Source organism: Myxocyprinus asiaticus, chromosome 41, assembly GCF_019703515.2.
Source record: "Myxocyprinus asiaticus isolate MX2 ecotype Aquarium Trade chromosome 41, UBuf_Myxa_2, whole genome shotgun sequence".
In the NCBI taxonomy this organism is placed as follows: domain Eukaryota; kingdom Metazoa; phylum Chordata; class Actinopteri; order Cypriniformes; family Catostomidae; genus Myxocyprinus; species Myxocyprinus asiaticus.
This window is the reverse complement of record NC_059384.1, coordinates 37493935-37509448: the sequence shown is the minus strand read 5'-3', so window position 1 is coordinate 37509448 and position 15514 is coordinate 37493935. Positions and strand designations below refer to the sequence as shown.

Sequence of the window (15514 nt, the reverse complement as noted above, 5' to 3'; positions counted from 1 at the left end):
CAAAAGCTTCCCTGCTTTGTCCCCTGACTCAAAGTATGACTATCTTGCCCTGAATAACCAAAACTCCACTTTCTGCGACAAAATAGTATTATACCTGTATTTCAATCGGGTCAGTTCTCTGAGGCCATCAGATGACATATGGTGCTTCAGCTCTGCCTCGGCACTTTTAATATTTCCTTCCAACTCAACAAGTTCTCGTGCTTTGAATTTTTTGATAAATGAGGCATACTGTATGATCCAACCCCTAAGAACTGCCTTAAGTGCCTCCCAAGCCACACCCACAGAGGATACTTAGGACCAGTTGGTTTCCATATAAACATTGATTTCAGTCTTTAACATTTGTTGAAAATCAGGATTTTGCAAAAGGGATACATTAAAGCGCCAATTATATGATTTCCTTTTCTCTGTATGTGGCAAAATCTCTAAACTCACCAGGGCATGATCTGAGACTAAGATATTTTCAATTGAGCAGTCAACAACAGATGAAATGAGGGACTTAGATATAAAAATAAAAATAAATCTATTCTAGAGTAAATCTTATGAACTGATGAAAAAAATGTATAATCCCTACCAGATGGGTTCAAAAGTCGCCAGATATTTACAAGATCAAGATTTTTACAGATCTTGTGAAGTGTCAATGTTGCTCTAGGGGGTTTACACACTTTTGCTTCACTGTGATCAAGGACTGAGTCCATCAAAATATTAAAGTCTCCTCCCAATATTATGTCATGAGAGATGCCAGCAGCTTGTAACATCCCTTCAAGATCTATACACTTACCACCCAGGAACTTTGAAAATTTGTTACACGGTGTTATCTAATCAGCCAACTGTGTGGCAGCAGTGCAATCACGCAGATAAGGGTCAAGACCTTCAGAACTTCAGCACTGACAGGTTCAATAATGTCCATATCCATTAGCTCTTTTATTTTCCGCTCCACCGCTTTTCTGAGATTAAAAGGTATGTGCCTGAGTGGCTGCGCCACTGGTTTCAGATTTGGGTCTATGTATAACATAACTTGGTTCGTGTTCAGCTTGCCAACCCCATTGAATACTTTTGGGTATTTTTGCTGCAGCACTTGTTTTATGTCAGTTACCACAGATATATCAGTGCCAATTTTGAACACTCCCAGCTTAACAGCAGTCTCTCTTCCTAAGAGTGGTTCCCCTTTTCCTCTGATCACAATGAATTCAGCCTGCTCAGTTCTATTTGCACTTCACAACTGAATGCACCTTTTACTGTTAGAGGTTGGTTTGAGGAGCATGCGTAGAGCTTTCTCTCTGTTTCAGGGATGAATGACTTGCATTTTATGTTCTCTGATTTTAGATTTTCCCACGTGTCTTCATCAATCAAATTACTCGTGGTACCAGAACCGATCCATTGATTCTTCTGTATGATATGTCCCTTTCCATCTGCGTATACTTCAGAAGACTTAAGCCATCACGTCCATTTTGGCCCGAGCGTGGCTGGGTCTGAGAAACAGTAAAAGTTTTGAATTCTGCTTTTCTCCATTTTTTTTAATCGACTGCAAATCGCAAATACACTCCACTTGTTCGATATCTTTGTCGCAAATGTTACATCTCTGTCTTACTCAGATTAATTAGAAAGTGATCCTGAATTAAATCAAAGACACAGACACACACTTGTTTACTCGAACTGTGCAGAGTGCACACCTTCTGTACTAGTGAAGTTTTTCTTACAACACGCACCTGAACATGGTGATGTCACATGCGAGTAACAACTGCAGGTAACAACCCTCAGTCATCCCAATACATGACAAATTGTTGGATGGAAAAAGATGCTGTATACAGGTGCATCTCAATAAATTAGAATGTCGTGGAAAAGTTCATTTATTTCAGTAATTCAACTCAAATTGTGAAACTCGTGTATTAAATAAATTCAATGAACACAGACTGAAGTAGTTTAAGTCTTTGGTTCTTTTAATTGTGATGATTTTGGCTCACATTTAACAAAAAACCCACCAATTCACTATCTCAAAAAATTAGAATATGATGACATGCCAATCAGCTAATCAACTCAAAACACCTGCAAAGGTTTCCTGAGCCTTCAAAATGGTCTCTCAGTTTGGTTCACTAGGCTACACAATCATGGGGAAGACTGCTGATCTGACAGTTGTCCAGAAGACAATCATTGACACCCTTCACAAGGAGGGTAAGCCACAAACATTCATTGCCAAAGAAGCTGGCTGTGCACAGAGTGCTGTATCCAAGCATGTAAACAGAAAGTTGAGTGGAAGGAAAAAGTGTGGAAGAAAAAGATGCACAACCAACCGAGAGAACCGCAGCCTTATGAGGATTGTCAAGCAAAATCGATTCAAGAATTTGGGTGAACTTCACAAGGAATGGACTGAGGCTGGGGTCAAGGCATCAACCACACACAGACATGTCAAGGAATTTGGCTACAGTTGTCGTATTCCTCCTGTTAAGCCACTCCTGAACCACAGACAACATCAGAGGCGTCTTACCTGGGCTAAGGAGAAGAAAAACTGGACTGTTGCCCAGTGGTCCAAAGTCCTCTTTTCAGATGAGAGCAAGTTTTGTATTTCATTTGGAAACCAAGGTCCTAGAGTCTGGAGGAAGGGTGGAGAAGCTTATAGCCCAAGTTGCTTGAAGTCCAGTGTTAAGTTTCCACAGTCTGTGATGATTTGGGGTGCAATGTCATCTGCTGGTGTTGGTCCATTGTGTTTTTTGAAAACCAAAGTCACTGCACCTGTTTACCAAGAAATTTTGGAGCACTTCAGGCTTCCTTCTGCTGACCAGCTTTTTAAGGATGCTGATTTCATTTTCCAGCAGGATTTGGCACCTGCCCACACTGCCAAAAGCACCAAAAGTTGGTTAAATGACCATGGTGTTGGTGTGCTTGACTGGCCAGCAAACTCACCAGACCTGAACCCCATAGAGAATCTATGGGGTATTGTCAAGAGGAAAATGAGAAACAAGAGACCAAAAAATGCAGATGAGCTGAAGGCCACTGTCAAAGAAACCTGGGCTTCCATACCACCTCAGCAGTGCCACAAACTGATCACCTCCATGCCACGCCGAATTGAGGCAGTAATTAAAGCAAAAGGAGCCCCTACCAAGTATTGAGTACATATACAGTAAATGAACATACTTTCCAGAAGGCCAACAATTCACTAAAAGTGTTTTTTTTTTTATTGGTCTTATGATGTATTCTAATTTTTTGAGATAGTGAATTGGTGGGTTTTTGTTAAATGTGAGCAAAATCATCACAATTAAAAGAACCAAAGACTTAAACTACTTCAGTCTGTGTGCACTGAATTTATTTAATACACGAGTTTCACAATTTGAGTTGAATTACTGAAATAAATGAACTTTTCCACGACATTCTAATTTATTGAGATGCACCTGTATGTTACTCTCAAACACTGTCCTTTGGAAGGGTAAACTTCTGTTTGTGTTTCCCACTTTACAAACATGTCTTGCCTGATTCTCAGTACTTGGGGCACTAGAGTCATTTGCCTCTTTAGATTTAAACTGCACCTGAGAGTTTTACTTTTTTATTTATGCAAATGTGTACTCATGTGTCAGTTATAAGTGATACATCCCACAAAGGGATTTTTAGAAAAGTGTGAAGTCTTCAATGCTGGAGTTTAATTAGGTATAGGCCTACATGACATACTGATGTATGCTACATGTCAAAGGCATTATGTCCTAAATTATTGAGAAAGTATTTATATATTTTTAAGTATATTTAGAAAGGGGTCAGGGACTTCATAAAATCTCCAAAGATATGTAAACTGCTTATTTGTTGCCCTTCATGTTAGCCTTTTTTTGTGCAAAATAAAGTTGATGTTCAGAAAATCTTCATTCAGTTCCATCCATGAGACATTAAAATAAAGTACCTTGGATTTGCATTCTTTATATGAAAACATTTAGTGAATGTTTTTAAATAATCTGTAAAAGTAACCTAAAAATTTGCTTAATGTAGCAACATATAAATTTAGTGGGTTTTATTCAAGACAAAAATATATGGCTATTTAATCTAATTCAACCTAACTACTTTAGGTTACACCAACAAAAGTAATTTTGGTTAGACCAAGTAGAAATTAATCCTTCAGGTAACAAGCCCCTTTTAATATTTTGGGTTCAATACAAATTAAGCTCAATCTACTGCATTTGTCATCAGCCAGTCTGTAAACTTTAAAATACAGTGTTTCACAATTCACAAATTCGTTTAACAGTGTGGGTTTAGGATATTATTGAATTCTAAGCATTAGGCCAGCTATTTTGATTAATTTTAAAGAGTTTGCAAATCGTGTGATGTATAAATGGCATATGCCACAAAAGCACACTGGGGATTTTCTGTTTTAGTGGATGACAAAGAGAGTAAGTGGTGTGAGTGAATACCCAAAACGGACAAACTAATGCGCTTTAAGAAGAAGAACTTTGCTTATGCAGTTCATGCCGTTCTTTTAAGATAATATTACATGGTTAACACATACATAAAGCTTATGCAGTTGCATTGGTTCAAACTGTGACCCTGTCATCTGATAGTCCATGACCATGCCATCGTAACAGCCAAGACGTGAGCCCCGATTGGTCACCATCACTTCCGTTACACTTTTGGCACCACCACGCCACCTTGCGTCATTCTCCAGAGCTCTCTCTCGCGGTCGGACTCATTCATTCATTCACAGAGGAGGAGCGAGCATCCGAGCGCACGGCTGCTGCTGCTGGAGAAGATCCCTCGACCAGTCAAGAGTTTCCCAGCTGTCCTGTGTTGTTTGCCGAAATCCGTAGATATGGTAAGCACCCCCTTGATTACATGCACTAGATGTTTTAGCGCGGGAATTCCGAAGGATTCGGTGCGATGAATGATCGCCTATTTATCAAAGTTCATCATGTTTTGCGTTATGGTGATGGGTACATCGGGTATTTTAGTAAAATCAAGTTGAAACATTTCAAAACTGAAGCTAATTTAAAGGGTGCATTGATAAGACTATAAGACATAAGGTTTCTACTCCGTTAGTTTTACCTGCTCATCTAAGTTTTTTTTACCTAGATGTATTAAAATACAGTATAATGTTCTTAAATTTTCTTGACATAATTGCTAACTTTCTAACTTAAGATTTAAGCATGATATAAGATTAGCAATATTTATTAGTGTTCTTAATGAATGTTATTGTAAAGTATTACTTTTTTATACCATTGGCTGAGAGTCTGGGTGGGGGGTCCCTAGGTCTGTACAGGTTAAAAAAAAAAAAAAAATCTACTATCTCTGTTAAAGTGTTGTCAGGTACACTGAAAACAAGGTTAACCTAAATCTGCTTAAAAATGTGCTTCATGTGGTAACATTTAATTTAACTCGTTTGATTCAAGTCAAAAATATTATTTAACCTCAACTTCTGAATCAACGTGAATACAGGTTACACTAACAAAACTTTAAGGGTTAGATCAGGTTGAAATAGACGTCTTCAATGTAACAATTGCAGGTTACAACATTATTTTTATTTTTTTATACAGTGTAATCTATAAACATGTTTTACATGATACATTCTAAATAAAATAATTAGTTTTAAAGCAAAAAATATAATTATCTACTGATCTCCTGGGATTTTCACACACACCAGTCTCTAGAGTTTACTCAGAATGGTGCCAAAAAAAAAAAAAAACATCCATTGAGTGGCAGTTCTGCGAATGGAAACACCTTGATGAGAGAGGTCAACGGAGAATGGCCAGACTGGTTCGAGCTGACAGAAAGGCTACGGTAACTCAGATAACCCCTCTGTACAATTGTAGTGAGCAGAATAGCATCTCAGAATGCACAACATATCGAACCATGTCAGGAAATTTATTAGGACCATAGTGTTCCTAATAAAGTGCTCAGTGAGTGTGTGTGTGTGTGTGTGTATATATATATATATATATATATATATATATATATATATATACACACACACACACACACACACATATATACATTACTGTGCAAAAGTTTTAGGCACATGGGAAAAATGTTGCATAGTGAGGATGTCTTCAAAAAATAATGCCATAAATAGTTTTCATTTATCAATTAACATCATACAAAGTCCAGTAAACATAAAAAAAGCTAAATCAATATTTGGTGTGACCACCTTTGCCTTTAAAACAGCACCAATTCCCCTAGGTAAACCTGGACACAGTTTATCTTGGTTGTTGGCAGATAGGATGTTCCAAGCTTCTTGGAGTATTCACCAAGGTTCTTCTATCTATTTCGGCTGTCTCAATTGCTTCTGTCTCTTCTTATAATCCCAGACTGACTCAATATTCAGTGGGGAGCTCTGTGCGGACCATGTTGCAGGGCTACCTGTTGCAGGGCTACCTGTTCTTCTATTCTGTTCTATTTGCAAAAGAAATGTTTGGGAGTCTAAAATGTATATTTCCTATTGACACACTAAAGCTGAAAATATAAATAACCATCTTAAGACAAATGTTTTTGTGAAGCATTTTATGTGCCTAAGACTTTTGCACAGTACTGTGTGTGTGTGTGTGTATATATATATATATATATATATATATGTATATATACACACACACACACACACACAGCTGTGCTCAAAATTTGCATACCCTGGCAGAAAATGTGAAATTTTGGCATTGATTTTGAAAATATGAATGATCATGCAAAAAACAAAAAAACTGTCTTTTATTTAAGGATAGTGATCATATGAAGCCATTTATTATCACATAGTTGTTTGGCTCCTTTTTAAATCATAATGATAACAGAAATCACCCAAATGGCCCTGATCAAAAGTTTACATACCCTTGAATGTTTGGCCTTGTTACAGACACACAAGGTGACACACACAGGTTTATTAAAGGTAAAAATTAAAGGTTAATTTCCCACACTTGTGGCTTTTTAAATTGCAATTAGTGTCTGTGTATAAATAGTCAATGAGTTTGTTAGCTCTCACGTGGATGCACTGAGCAGGCTAGATACTGAGCCATGGGGAGCAGAAAAGAACTGTCAAAAGACCTGCGTAACAAGGTAATGGTACTTTATAAAGATGGAAAAGGATGATAAAAAGATATCCAAAGCCTTGAAAATGCCAGTCAGTACTGTTCAATCACTTATTAAGAAGTGGAACACTCGGGGATCTCTTGATACCAAGCCAAGGTCAGGTAGACCAAGAAAGATTTCAGCCACAACTGCCAGAAGAATTGTTCAGGATACAAAGAAAAACCCACAGGTAACCTCAGGAGAAATACAGGCTGCTCTGGAAAAAGACGGTGTGGTTGTTTCAAGGAGCACGTCCCTTTATATATATATATATATATATATATATATATATATATATATATATAATTAGATCGATAGATAGATATAAGGGCTGTCAATCTATTAAAATTTTAATCAAATTAATTACATGGTGTGCCGATTAATTAATCGCATATATGAATATTAGCTGAGAAAGCCCCTCAAATAACAATAATTCAATATATAATGATAATTATAAATAGTTATATTTAAATAATTACAAATAATATATATAATATAATTTTATAAAAAATAATATTCAGATAATTGAAATGCATTACATTATTGTAGCAGAGGAGTTAAGCATTGATAAGACAATACAAATAGTGGCTTTAGAATCCAGTGTATTGTTTATTTGCATATTATTTGAAAATAATTCAATCATTGGCTTACAGCTCACAGCAATCCATTTTACAATTGAATTTTTCTATCAGTCTGAGATTTATAATGAGGGCTTGCCTAAGGACCCATCAATGTACATCTGCGTCAGACGGACGATTTTGGAACGTATCACTTTGGTTGCGTCACGTCACAAACACAATTTTTAGGTCGCTGTGTCAAGTTAAACGTAGTTTAATACTTAGAAAAACATGTCTTGAGATCCCTAAATTCGGATTTGCGCTCCAAGTTGTTGAATTTTTTTGAACGCATAATTTAGTATATAATTAATTGCACTGAATGAACATGTTAAATCGACAGCCCTAATATATATTCTAAATTTGGAATGACACAAACAATTGTGAAAACTGCTCTGGAGGCAATGCCTGGAAAAAGTACTCAGCCCCTAGAGCAGTTTTCAAAATTTTTTGTGTCTGATTCCAAATTTAGAATATATTAAAGCATGTTTTTTTTTTTAACCCCCAGCTGGTACACAGTATTGTATATCATGACAAATATTTTTTGAAAATATTTATATTTAAAATAATTAACTTTGTAAAACAACTCCCTTATATCAAACATGTTTTACAGTATTTGCACATGTTTTGTACATACACATTGAATAAATGGCTTATTGATTAATGGAATGGTGTGGTAGATATGACATATCTGCATAACTCGCAAACTCTCCCCTCATCATGTTGCGGTAGCAGGACACAGTATCAGCACTTCATAAGAGCTGCCTGTGCACAAGAATAATTGCTGGTACTGTGTGAGGGATTGTGCATCATTGCAGGTACGGCATTGCTGGCCAACTTAGAGCATTGTGAGGAAGTATCTGCACAATTGCGTGTTCAGCTCAAGGTCCTTTTTTGTGTCACATTTGACACTATCAGCAAGGTTGAGCTCATTTGCTGAAAAAAACATCATGCAACAATGAAAAAACAGGGCTCTAGGGTGCGAGAAAATTTGAGTGAAAACTACTGTGTGTGAATGTGTAATGTGTGAATTTGGCCGCTCCGTTACGAGTGACATCTGACTCTCATCAAAGCTTATGAACTTATACCACGTGAAAGTTTCTTGTGCGCGCGGATAAATCTTGGGATTTTTTATCCTCTGCAATGGTCACTTAAAGGCTCTGTACCACAGTAGTAGTATATATATTCTAAATTTGGAATCTGACTCAGAATGTTTTGAAAACTGCACTGGGGTCTGAATGCTTTTTCAAGGCATTGTGTGTACATATATACACCGATCAGCCACAACTTTAAAACCACCTGCCTAATATTGTGTAGGTCCCCCTCGTGCCACCAAAACAGCGGCAACCCGCATCTCAGAATAGCATTCTAAGATGCTATTCTTCTCAACACAATTGTACAGAGCAGTTATCTGAGTTACCATAGACTTTGTCAGTTCGAACCAGTCTGGCCATTCTCTGTTGACCTCTCTCATCAACATGGCATTTCCGTCCACAGAACTGCCGCTCACTGGATGTTTTCTGTTTTTGGCACCATTCTGAGTAAATTCTAGAGACTGTTGTGCATGAAAATCCCTGGAGATCAACAATTACAGAAATGCTCAAAACAGCCCATCTGGCACCGACAATCAAGCGACGGTCCAAATCACTGAGATCAAATTTTTTTCCCCATTCTGATGGTTGATGTGAACATTAACTGAAGCTCCTGACCCGTATCTGAATGATTTTATGCACTGCACTGCTGCCACACGATTCAAATCAAATCACTTTTATTGTCACACAACCATATACACAAGTGCAATAGTGTGTGAAATTCTTGGGTGCAGTTCCCAGCAGCATAGTAGTCGTGACAGTGATAAGACATATACCAATTTACAATAAACATCAGGTTTACACAACACAATTTAAAATCTAATATACACATAATTACACAACACGATAAACAAATAATAACATTCAACATACAGTATACAATACACACAATATAGAATACACATTATACAATAAAAATAGTATGTGTAGTGTATATATAAAATATACAGTAGGTTGTATTGTACTGTATTGACATTCAGGCTGTCGGTTGATAGTAAGTTGCCAGTGTGTTGTTAAGAGAGAATATAATTTATGACAGTCCGGTGTGAAATAATAACAGTAATAAAGTGCAGTGCTGATGTATTTTGATCATGAGAGATCAAGAGTTCAAAAGTCTGATTGCTTGGGGGAAGAAGCTGTCATGAAATAGGCTAGTGCGGGTCCTGATGCTGCGATACCGCCTGCCTGATGGTAGCAGTGAGAGCAGCCCATGGCTCGGGTGGCTGGAGTCTCTGATGATCCTCCAAGCTTTTTTCACACACACCGCCTGGTATATATGTCCTGGAGGGAGGGAAGCTCACCTCCGATAATGTGTCTGGCAGTTCGCACCACCCTTTGCAGGGCTTTGCGGTTGTGGGGGGTGCTATTGCCATACCAGGTGGAGATGCAACCAGTCAGGATGCTCTCTACAGTGCAGGTGTAGAACCGTGTGAGGATGTGGCGATTCATTCCAAACTTCCTCAGCCGTCTCAGGAAGAAGAGGCGCTGATGAGCCTTCTTCACGACGGCCTCAGTGTGGACAGACCATGTGAGTTCCTCAGTAATGTCGACACCCAGGAATTGAAGCTGCTGACTCTCTCCACTGGTGCTCCATTGATGGTGATGGGGCTGTGTTCCTTCTTCTGAAGTCCACCACAAGCTCCTTTGTCTCACTGACGTTGAGGGAGAGGTTGTGCTCCTGACACCAGTGTGTCAGAGTGTGCACCTCCTCTCTGTAGGCTGTTTCATCATTGTCAGTGATCAGACCTACCGTCGTATCATCAGCAAACTTAATGATGGCATTGGAGCTGTGTGTTGCCACACATTCATGTGTGTACAGGGAATACAGGAGTGGGCTGAGAACACAGCCCTGCGGGGCTCCAGTGTTGAGGGTCAGTGATGAGGAGATGTTGCTACCCATTCTTACCACCTGGCATCTGCTTGACAGGAAGTCCAGGATCCAGCTGCACAGTGAGCTGTTTAAGCCAAGAGCCCGGAGTTTCTCATCTAGCTTGGAGGGCACTATGGTGTTGAATGCTGAGCTGTAGTCTACAAACAGCATTCTCACATAAGTGTTCTTTTTTTCCAGGTGGGAGAGAGCAGTTTGTATTGTAGATGCAATGGCATCATCAGTGGAGCGGTTGTTGCGGTAAGCAAACTGCAACGGGTCCAGTGATGGAGGCAGCACAGAGCAGATGTAATCTCTGATTAGTCTCTCAAAGCATTTGCTGATGATGGGGGTCAGAGCAACAGGACGCCAGTCATTTAAGCAAGTGATTTTGGATTGCTTTGGAACAGGCACAGTGGTGGACGTTTTAAAGCATGTGGGGACTACAGACAAAGAGGTATATTCCCTCAAGGTTGAAAATGTCCATAAAAACACCAGCCAGTTGGTTCGCACACGCTCTGACCACGCGGCCCGGAATGCCTTCTGGACCTGTGGCTTTGCGGATATTCACCCGCTGGAAGGATCGGGTTACATCCGCTACAGAGACGGAGAGTGAACTAACATCTGTAGCTTCGGCCGTGAGAGCTCTCTCCATGAGGGCGGTGTTATTTCCCTCGAAACGAGCATAAAAAGTATTTAGCTCATCCGGGAGAGAGGCAGCGGTGTTCACGGCGGAGTTTTTATTTCCTTTAAAGTCCGTGATGATGTTAATTCCCTGCCACATGCTTCTAGAGTTGGTGGTGTTAAACTGTCCTTCGATCTTGTTCCTGTACTGATGATTTGCTGTTGTGATAGTTTGTCGGAGGGCATAACTGGCTTGTTTATGCTCTTCCGCTTCCCGGAATTAAAAACGGAGGTCCACGCATCAAGTGCTGCGCGAACATCGCTATTAATCCAAGGTTTCTGGTTCGGGTAGATCCATATTGTTTTGCTTGGAACAACGTCCTCTAAGCACTTTCTGATGAAACACGTTACGCTATCAGCGTAAAGCTCGATGTCGTCATCAGAGGCGGACCGGAACATCTCCCAGTCCGCGTGATCAAAACAGTCTTGTAGCGTAGAATCTGATTGGTCTGACCAGCACTGGATCATTCTGAGGGTGGGTACTTCCTGTTTCAGTTTCTGCCAGTAAGCGGGCAGCGGGTGATTTGAGATTGGCTTTGTTAAAGTCCCCGGTCACAATGAACGTGGCCTCAGGGTGCGCGGTTTCCTGCTTGCTTATAACCCCGTACAGTTCCTTCAGTGCCCGGTCTAATTGATTGGCTAATTAGATAATCACATGGATGATTGTTGGTGCCAGACGGGCTGGTGGACGGAATGGTACCAAAAACAAAAAACATCCAGTGAGGGGCAGTTCTGTGGATGAAACGCATTTGTTGATGAGAGAGGTCAACAGAGAATGGCCAGACTGGTTCGAACGGACAAAGTCTACGGTAACACAAATAACTGCTCTGTACAATTGTGGTGAGAAGAATTGGGTTGGCGCTGTTTTGGCAGCACATGGGGGACCTACACAATATTAGGCAGGTGCTTTTAATGTTGTGGCTGATCGGTGTGTTTATATACAGTGCATCTGGAAAGTATTCACAGCACTTCACTTTTTCCACATTTTGTTATGTTACAGCCTTATTCCAAAATGGATTAAATTCATTATTTTCCTCAAAATTCTACAAACAATACCCTATAATGACAATGTGAAAGAATTTTGTTTGAAATCTTTGCAAATGTATTAAAAATAAAAAACGAAAAAAAAATCACATGTACATAAATATTCACAGCCTTTGCCATGACACTCTAAATTGAGCTCAGGTGCATCCTGTTTCCACTGATCATCCTTGAGATGTTTCTACAACTTGATTGGAGTCCACCTGTGGTAAATTCAGTTGATTGGACATGATTTGGAAAGGCACACACCTGTCTATATTAGGTCCCACAGTTAACAGTGCATGTCAGAGCACAAACCAAGCCATGAAGTCCAAGGAATTATCTGTAGACCTACGAGACAGGATTGTATCGAGGCACAGATCTGGGGAAGGGTACAGAAAAATTTCTGCAGCATTGAAGGTCCCAATGAGCACAGTGGCCTCCATCATCCATAAATGGAAGAAGTTTGGAACCACCAGGACTCTTCCTAGAGCTGGCTGCCTGGCCAAACTGAGCGATCGGGGGAGAAGGGCCTTAGTCAGGGAGGTGACCAAGAACCAGATGGTCACTCTGACAGAGCTCCAGCATTTCTCTGTGGAGAGAGGAGAACCTTCAAGAAGAACAACCATCTCAGCAGCACTCCAGCAATCAGGCCTGTATGGTAGAGTGGCCAGACGGAAGCCATAGTAAAAGGCACATGACAGCCCGCCTGGAGTTTGCCAAAAGGCACCTGAAGGACTCTCAGACCATGAGAAACAAAATTCTCATGGTCTGATGAAACAACGATTGAACTCTTTGGCCTGAATGGCAAGCATCATGTCTGGAGGAAACCAGGCACTGCTCATCACCTGGCCAATACCATCCCTACAGTGAAGCATGGTGGTGGCAGCATCATGCTGTGGGGATGTTTTTGAGTGGCAGGAACTGGGAGACTAGTCAGGATCGAGGGAAAGATGAATGCAGCAATGTTCTTCCAACAGGACAACAACCCTAAGCACACAGCCAAGATAACAAAGGAGTGGCTACGGGACAACTCTGTGAATGTCCTTGAGTGGCCCAGCCAGAGCCCAGACTTGAACCCGATTGAACATCTCTGGAGAGATCTGAAAATGGCTGTGCACCGACGCTCCCCATCCAACCTGATGGTGCTTGAGAGGTCCTGCAAAGAAGAATGGGATAAACTGCCCAAAAATAGGTGTGCCAAGCTTGTAGCATCATACTCAAAAAGACTTGAGGCTGTAATTGGTGCCAAAGGTGCTTCAACAAAGTATTGAGCAAAGGCTGTGAATACTTATGTACATGTGATTTTTTTTTTTTTTTTTTTTTTTTTTTTTTTCATTTTTCTTTTTAATAAATTTGCAAAGATTTCAAACAAACTTCTTTCATGTTGTCATTGTGGGGTATTGTTTGTAGAATTTTGAGGAAAATAATGAATTTAATCCATTTTGGAATAAGGCTGTAACATAACAAAATGTGGAAAAAGTGAAGCGCTGTGAATACTTTCCGGATGGACTGTATACAGTAAATACTGTATATTATGGCTGTGTATCACCCACAACGTCCCAATACAGTACGCATCACAGTACAGAGGCCACGGTATGACATGTCGTGATGCATGTTCATTTTGAACTGAATTTCTCATGAGCATAGTTAAGTATAACAGTTATTTATAGTAAACTGTATATTTTAAACTACTTTACTGCATATAATTTTGTGCCATTTAAAACACAATAAGATCCATAAAGATTAAAAAACTATATAAATAAATAATGTGTTACCTAAAAGCAAATTACTTTATTCTTTCTGCTTTAAAGTGTGTAACAATCGGCCACATCCACTGTGCTACACACAAATTAATGTTTGCCTAATAAGCTTCTTTTGTTTTTCTGGCTGACCTGCACCTGAGTTCGTTCTTCAAAACCCTGACAGAACGATTTCACCATTAAGGTGTCAGTGCAGCTAGTGCTCAAGTCATGGTCCTGTTCCTCCCCCGAGCCCCAGTCCATTGGGAGACCATTTCCCCAAACATGGCCCAGTCCAGCAATTCTCATTTTCCTTTCTAGGAATACACTCAGATTTTCAGAGAGCTGGAGGCAATGAGGCTGTTTGTGTTGGATGGCTATCAATTTTGTTTTAATAATGGGCTCAACAACCCTCTCCCTGGACCCTCTCCCGTCCCGGAGCAGCTGGACCACATTCCTGCTCTGGATTCTCCTGGTTCTCCAGACTCCGGTTATGCCCCTGTGCTGGAGCCATTGGACCCCTCTCCCATCCTGGAGCCGTCTGACCTATTCCCACTCCGGAGCCCCCTGGTCCTGCACCCGCTCTGGAGCCGCAAAAATCCAGTTATGTTCTTGCCCCAAAGCTGCTGGACCCAGCTCCTATCCAGGAGCCACCAGACCCCATGCACGCTCTGGAGAAACAAACTCCAGTTATGCCCCTATCACGGAGACCTCTAACCCCATTCCTGCTCTGGAGTACCCTGGTCCTGCCTCTGTTCCAGAAAGGCCAGACTCCAGTTATGGAGTTATGGGGGGCCCCATGCTCTGTTCCGTCAGCACCCTCATGGTGTCTTGCTCAACCAGAGCCCTACTGGACTCTTTTGTTGGTTTCTGACTGATGATAGACTTTTTCTTTTGTTGGTTCTGTTCTGCTTCGTTTTATTTTGATCAGGTTGGGACACCATGTAATAATGTTAGGATCCTGCCAACAAAGTTTGGTTTACATTTTAGTGGCAGAATCCTGTAATCTCAGTTTGACATTTGGTTCTGGCTTGTTTATGTCTTGTTTGTTTTTGTTTGAGCACTTGGCTTCTGTTTGTTTCTCGTCACCATGTGCTACTCCAACTTGTGCCTTGGCCCCGCTCCCTCATTTGCCCTGTCTTCTCCAGGTTATTCCTGCCACCTACCCTCCTCGTTAGCTCCCTGATTTATTTCTTCTTTATATTCAATTTTGTCTGCCATGTGTTTGTTGAATCTTGTTCCCAGTCGGTTTGTTGACTTGTTCACTGCTTTTCTTACAGTCTTGTTAGATTCCTGTTGCATTGCTGGGGGATTTTTTGTTTGTTAATTTTTCCTTAATAAACTTATTTTCTTTTTTCTGGCTGACCTGCACCTGAGTCAGACTATTAACTATTGACTTGAATAAGTTTGTTTTTTTAGGTTGCCTGCACTTTTTTTTTATTTATTTTTTTAAAATTGTTGGAAATGAAGAGGAAATTA

At 40.2% G+C, this 15514-nt stretch overlaps 1 protein-coding gene across 1 annotated transcript in view; it reads left to right on the top strand.

Moving 5' to 3' along the window:
* Nucleotides 1-4645: 4645 nt before the first annotated feature.
* Nucleotides 4646-15514, top strand: part of LOC127432188 (elongation of very long chain fatty acids protein 2-like) — a 70894-nt gene continuing 60025 nt past the window's right edge. The window contains exon 1 of the mRNA XM_051683061.1: nt 4646-4783. Coding sequence (XP_051539021.1) covers nt 4781-4783 — 3 coding nt within the window. The 5' untranslated portion in view covers nt 4646-4780. The remainder of the gene's footprint in view (nt 4784-15514) is intronic.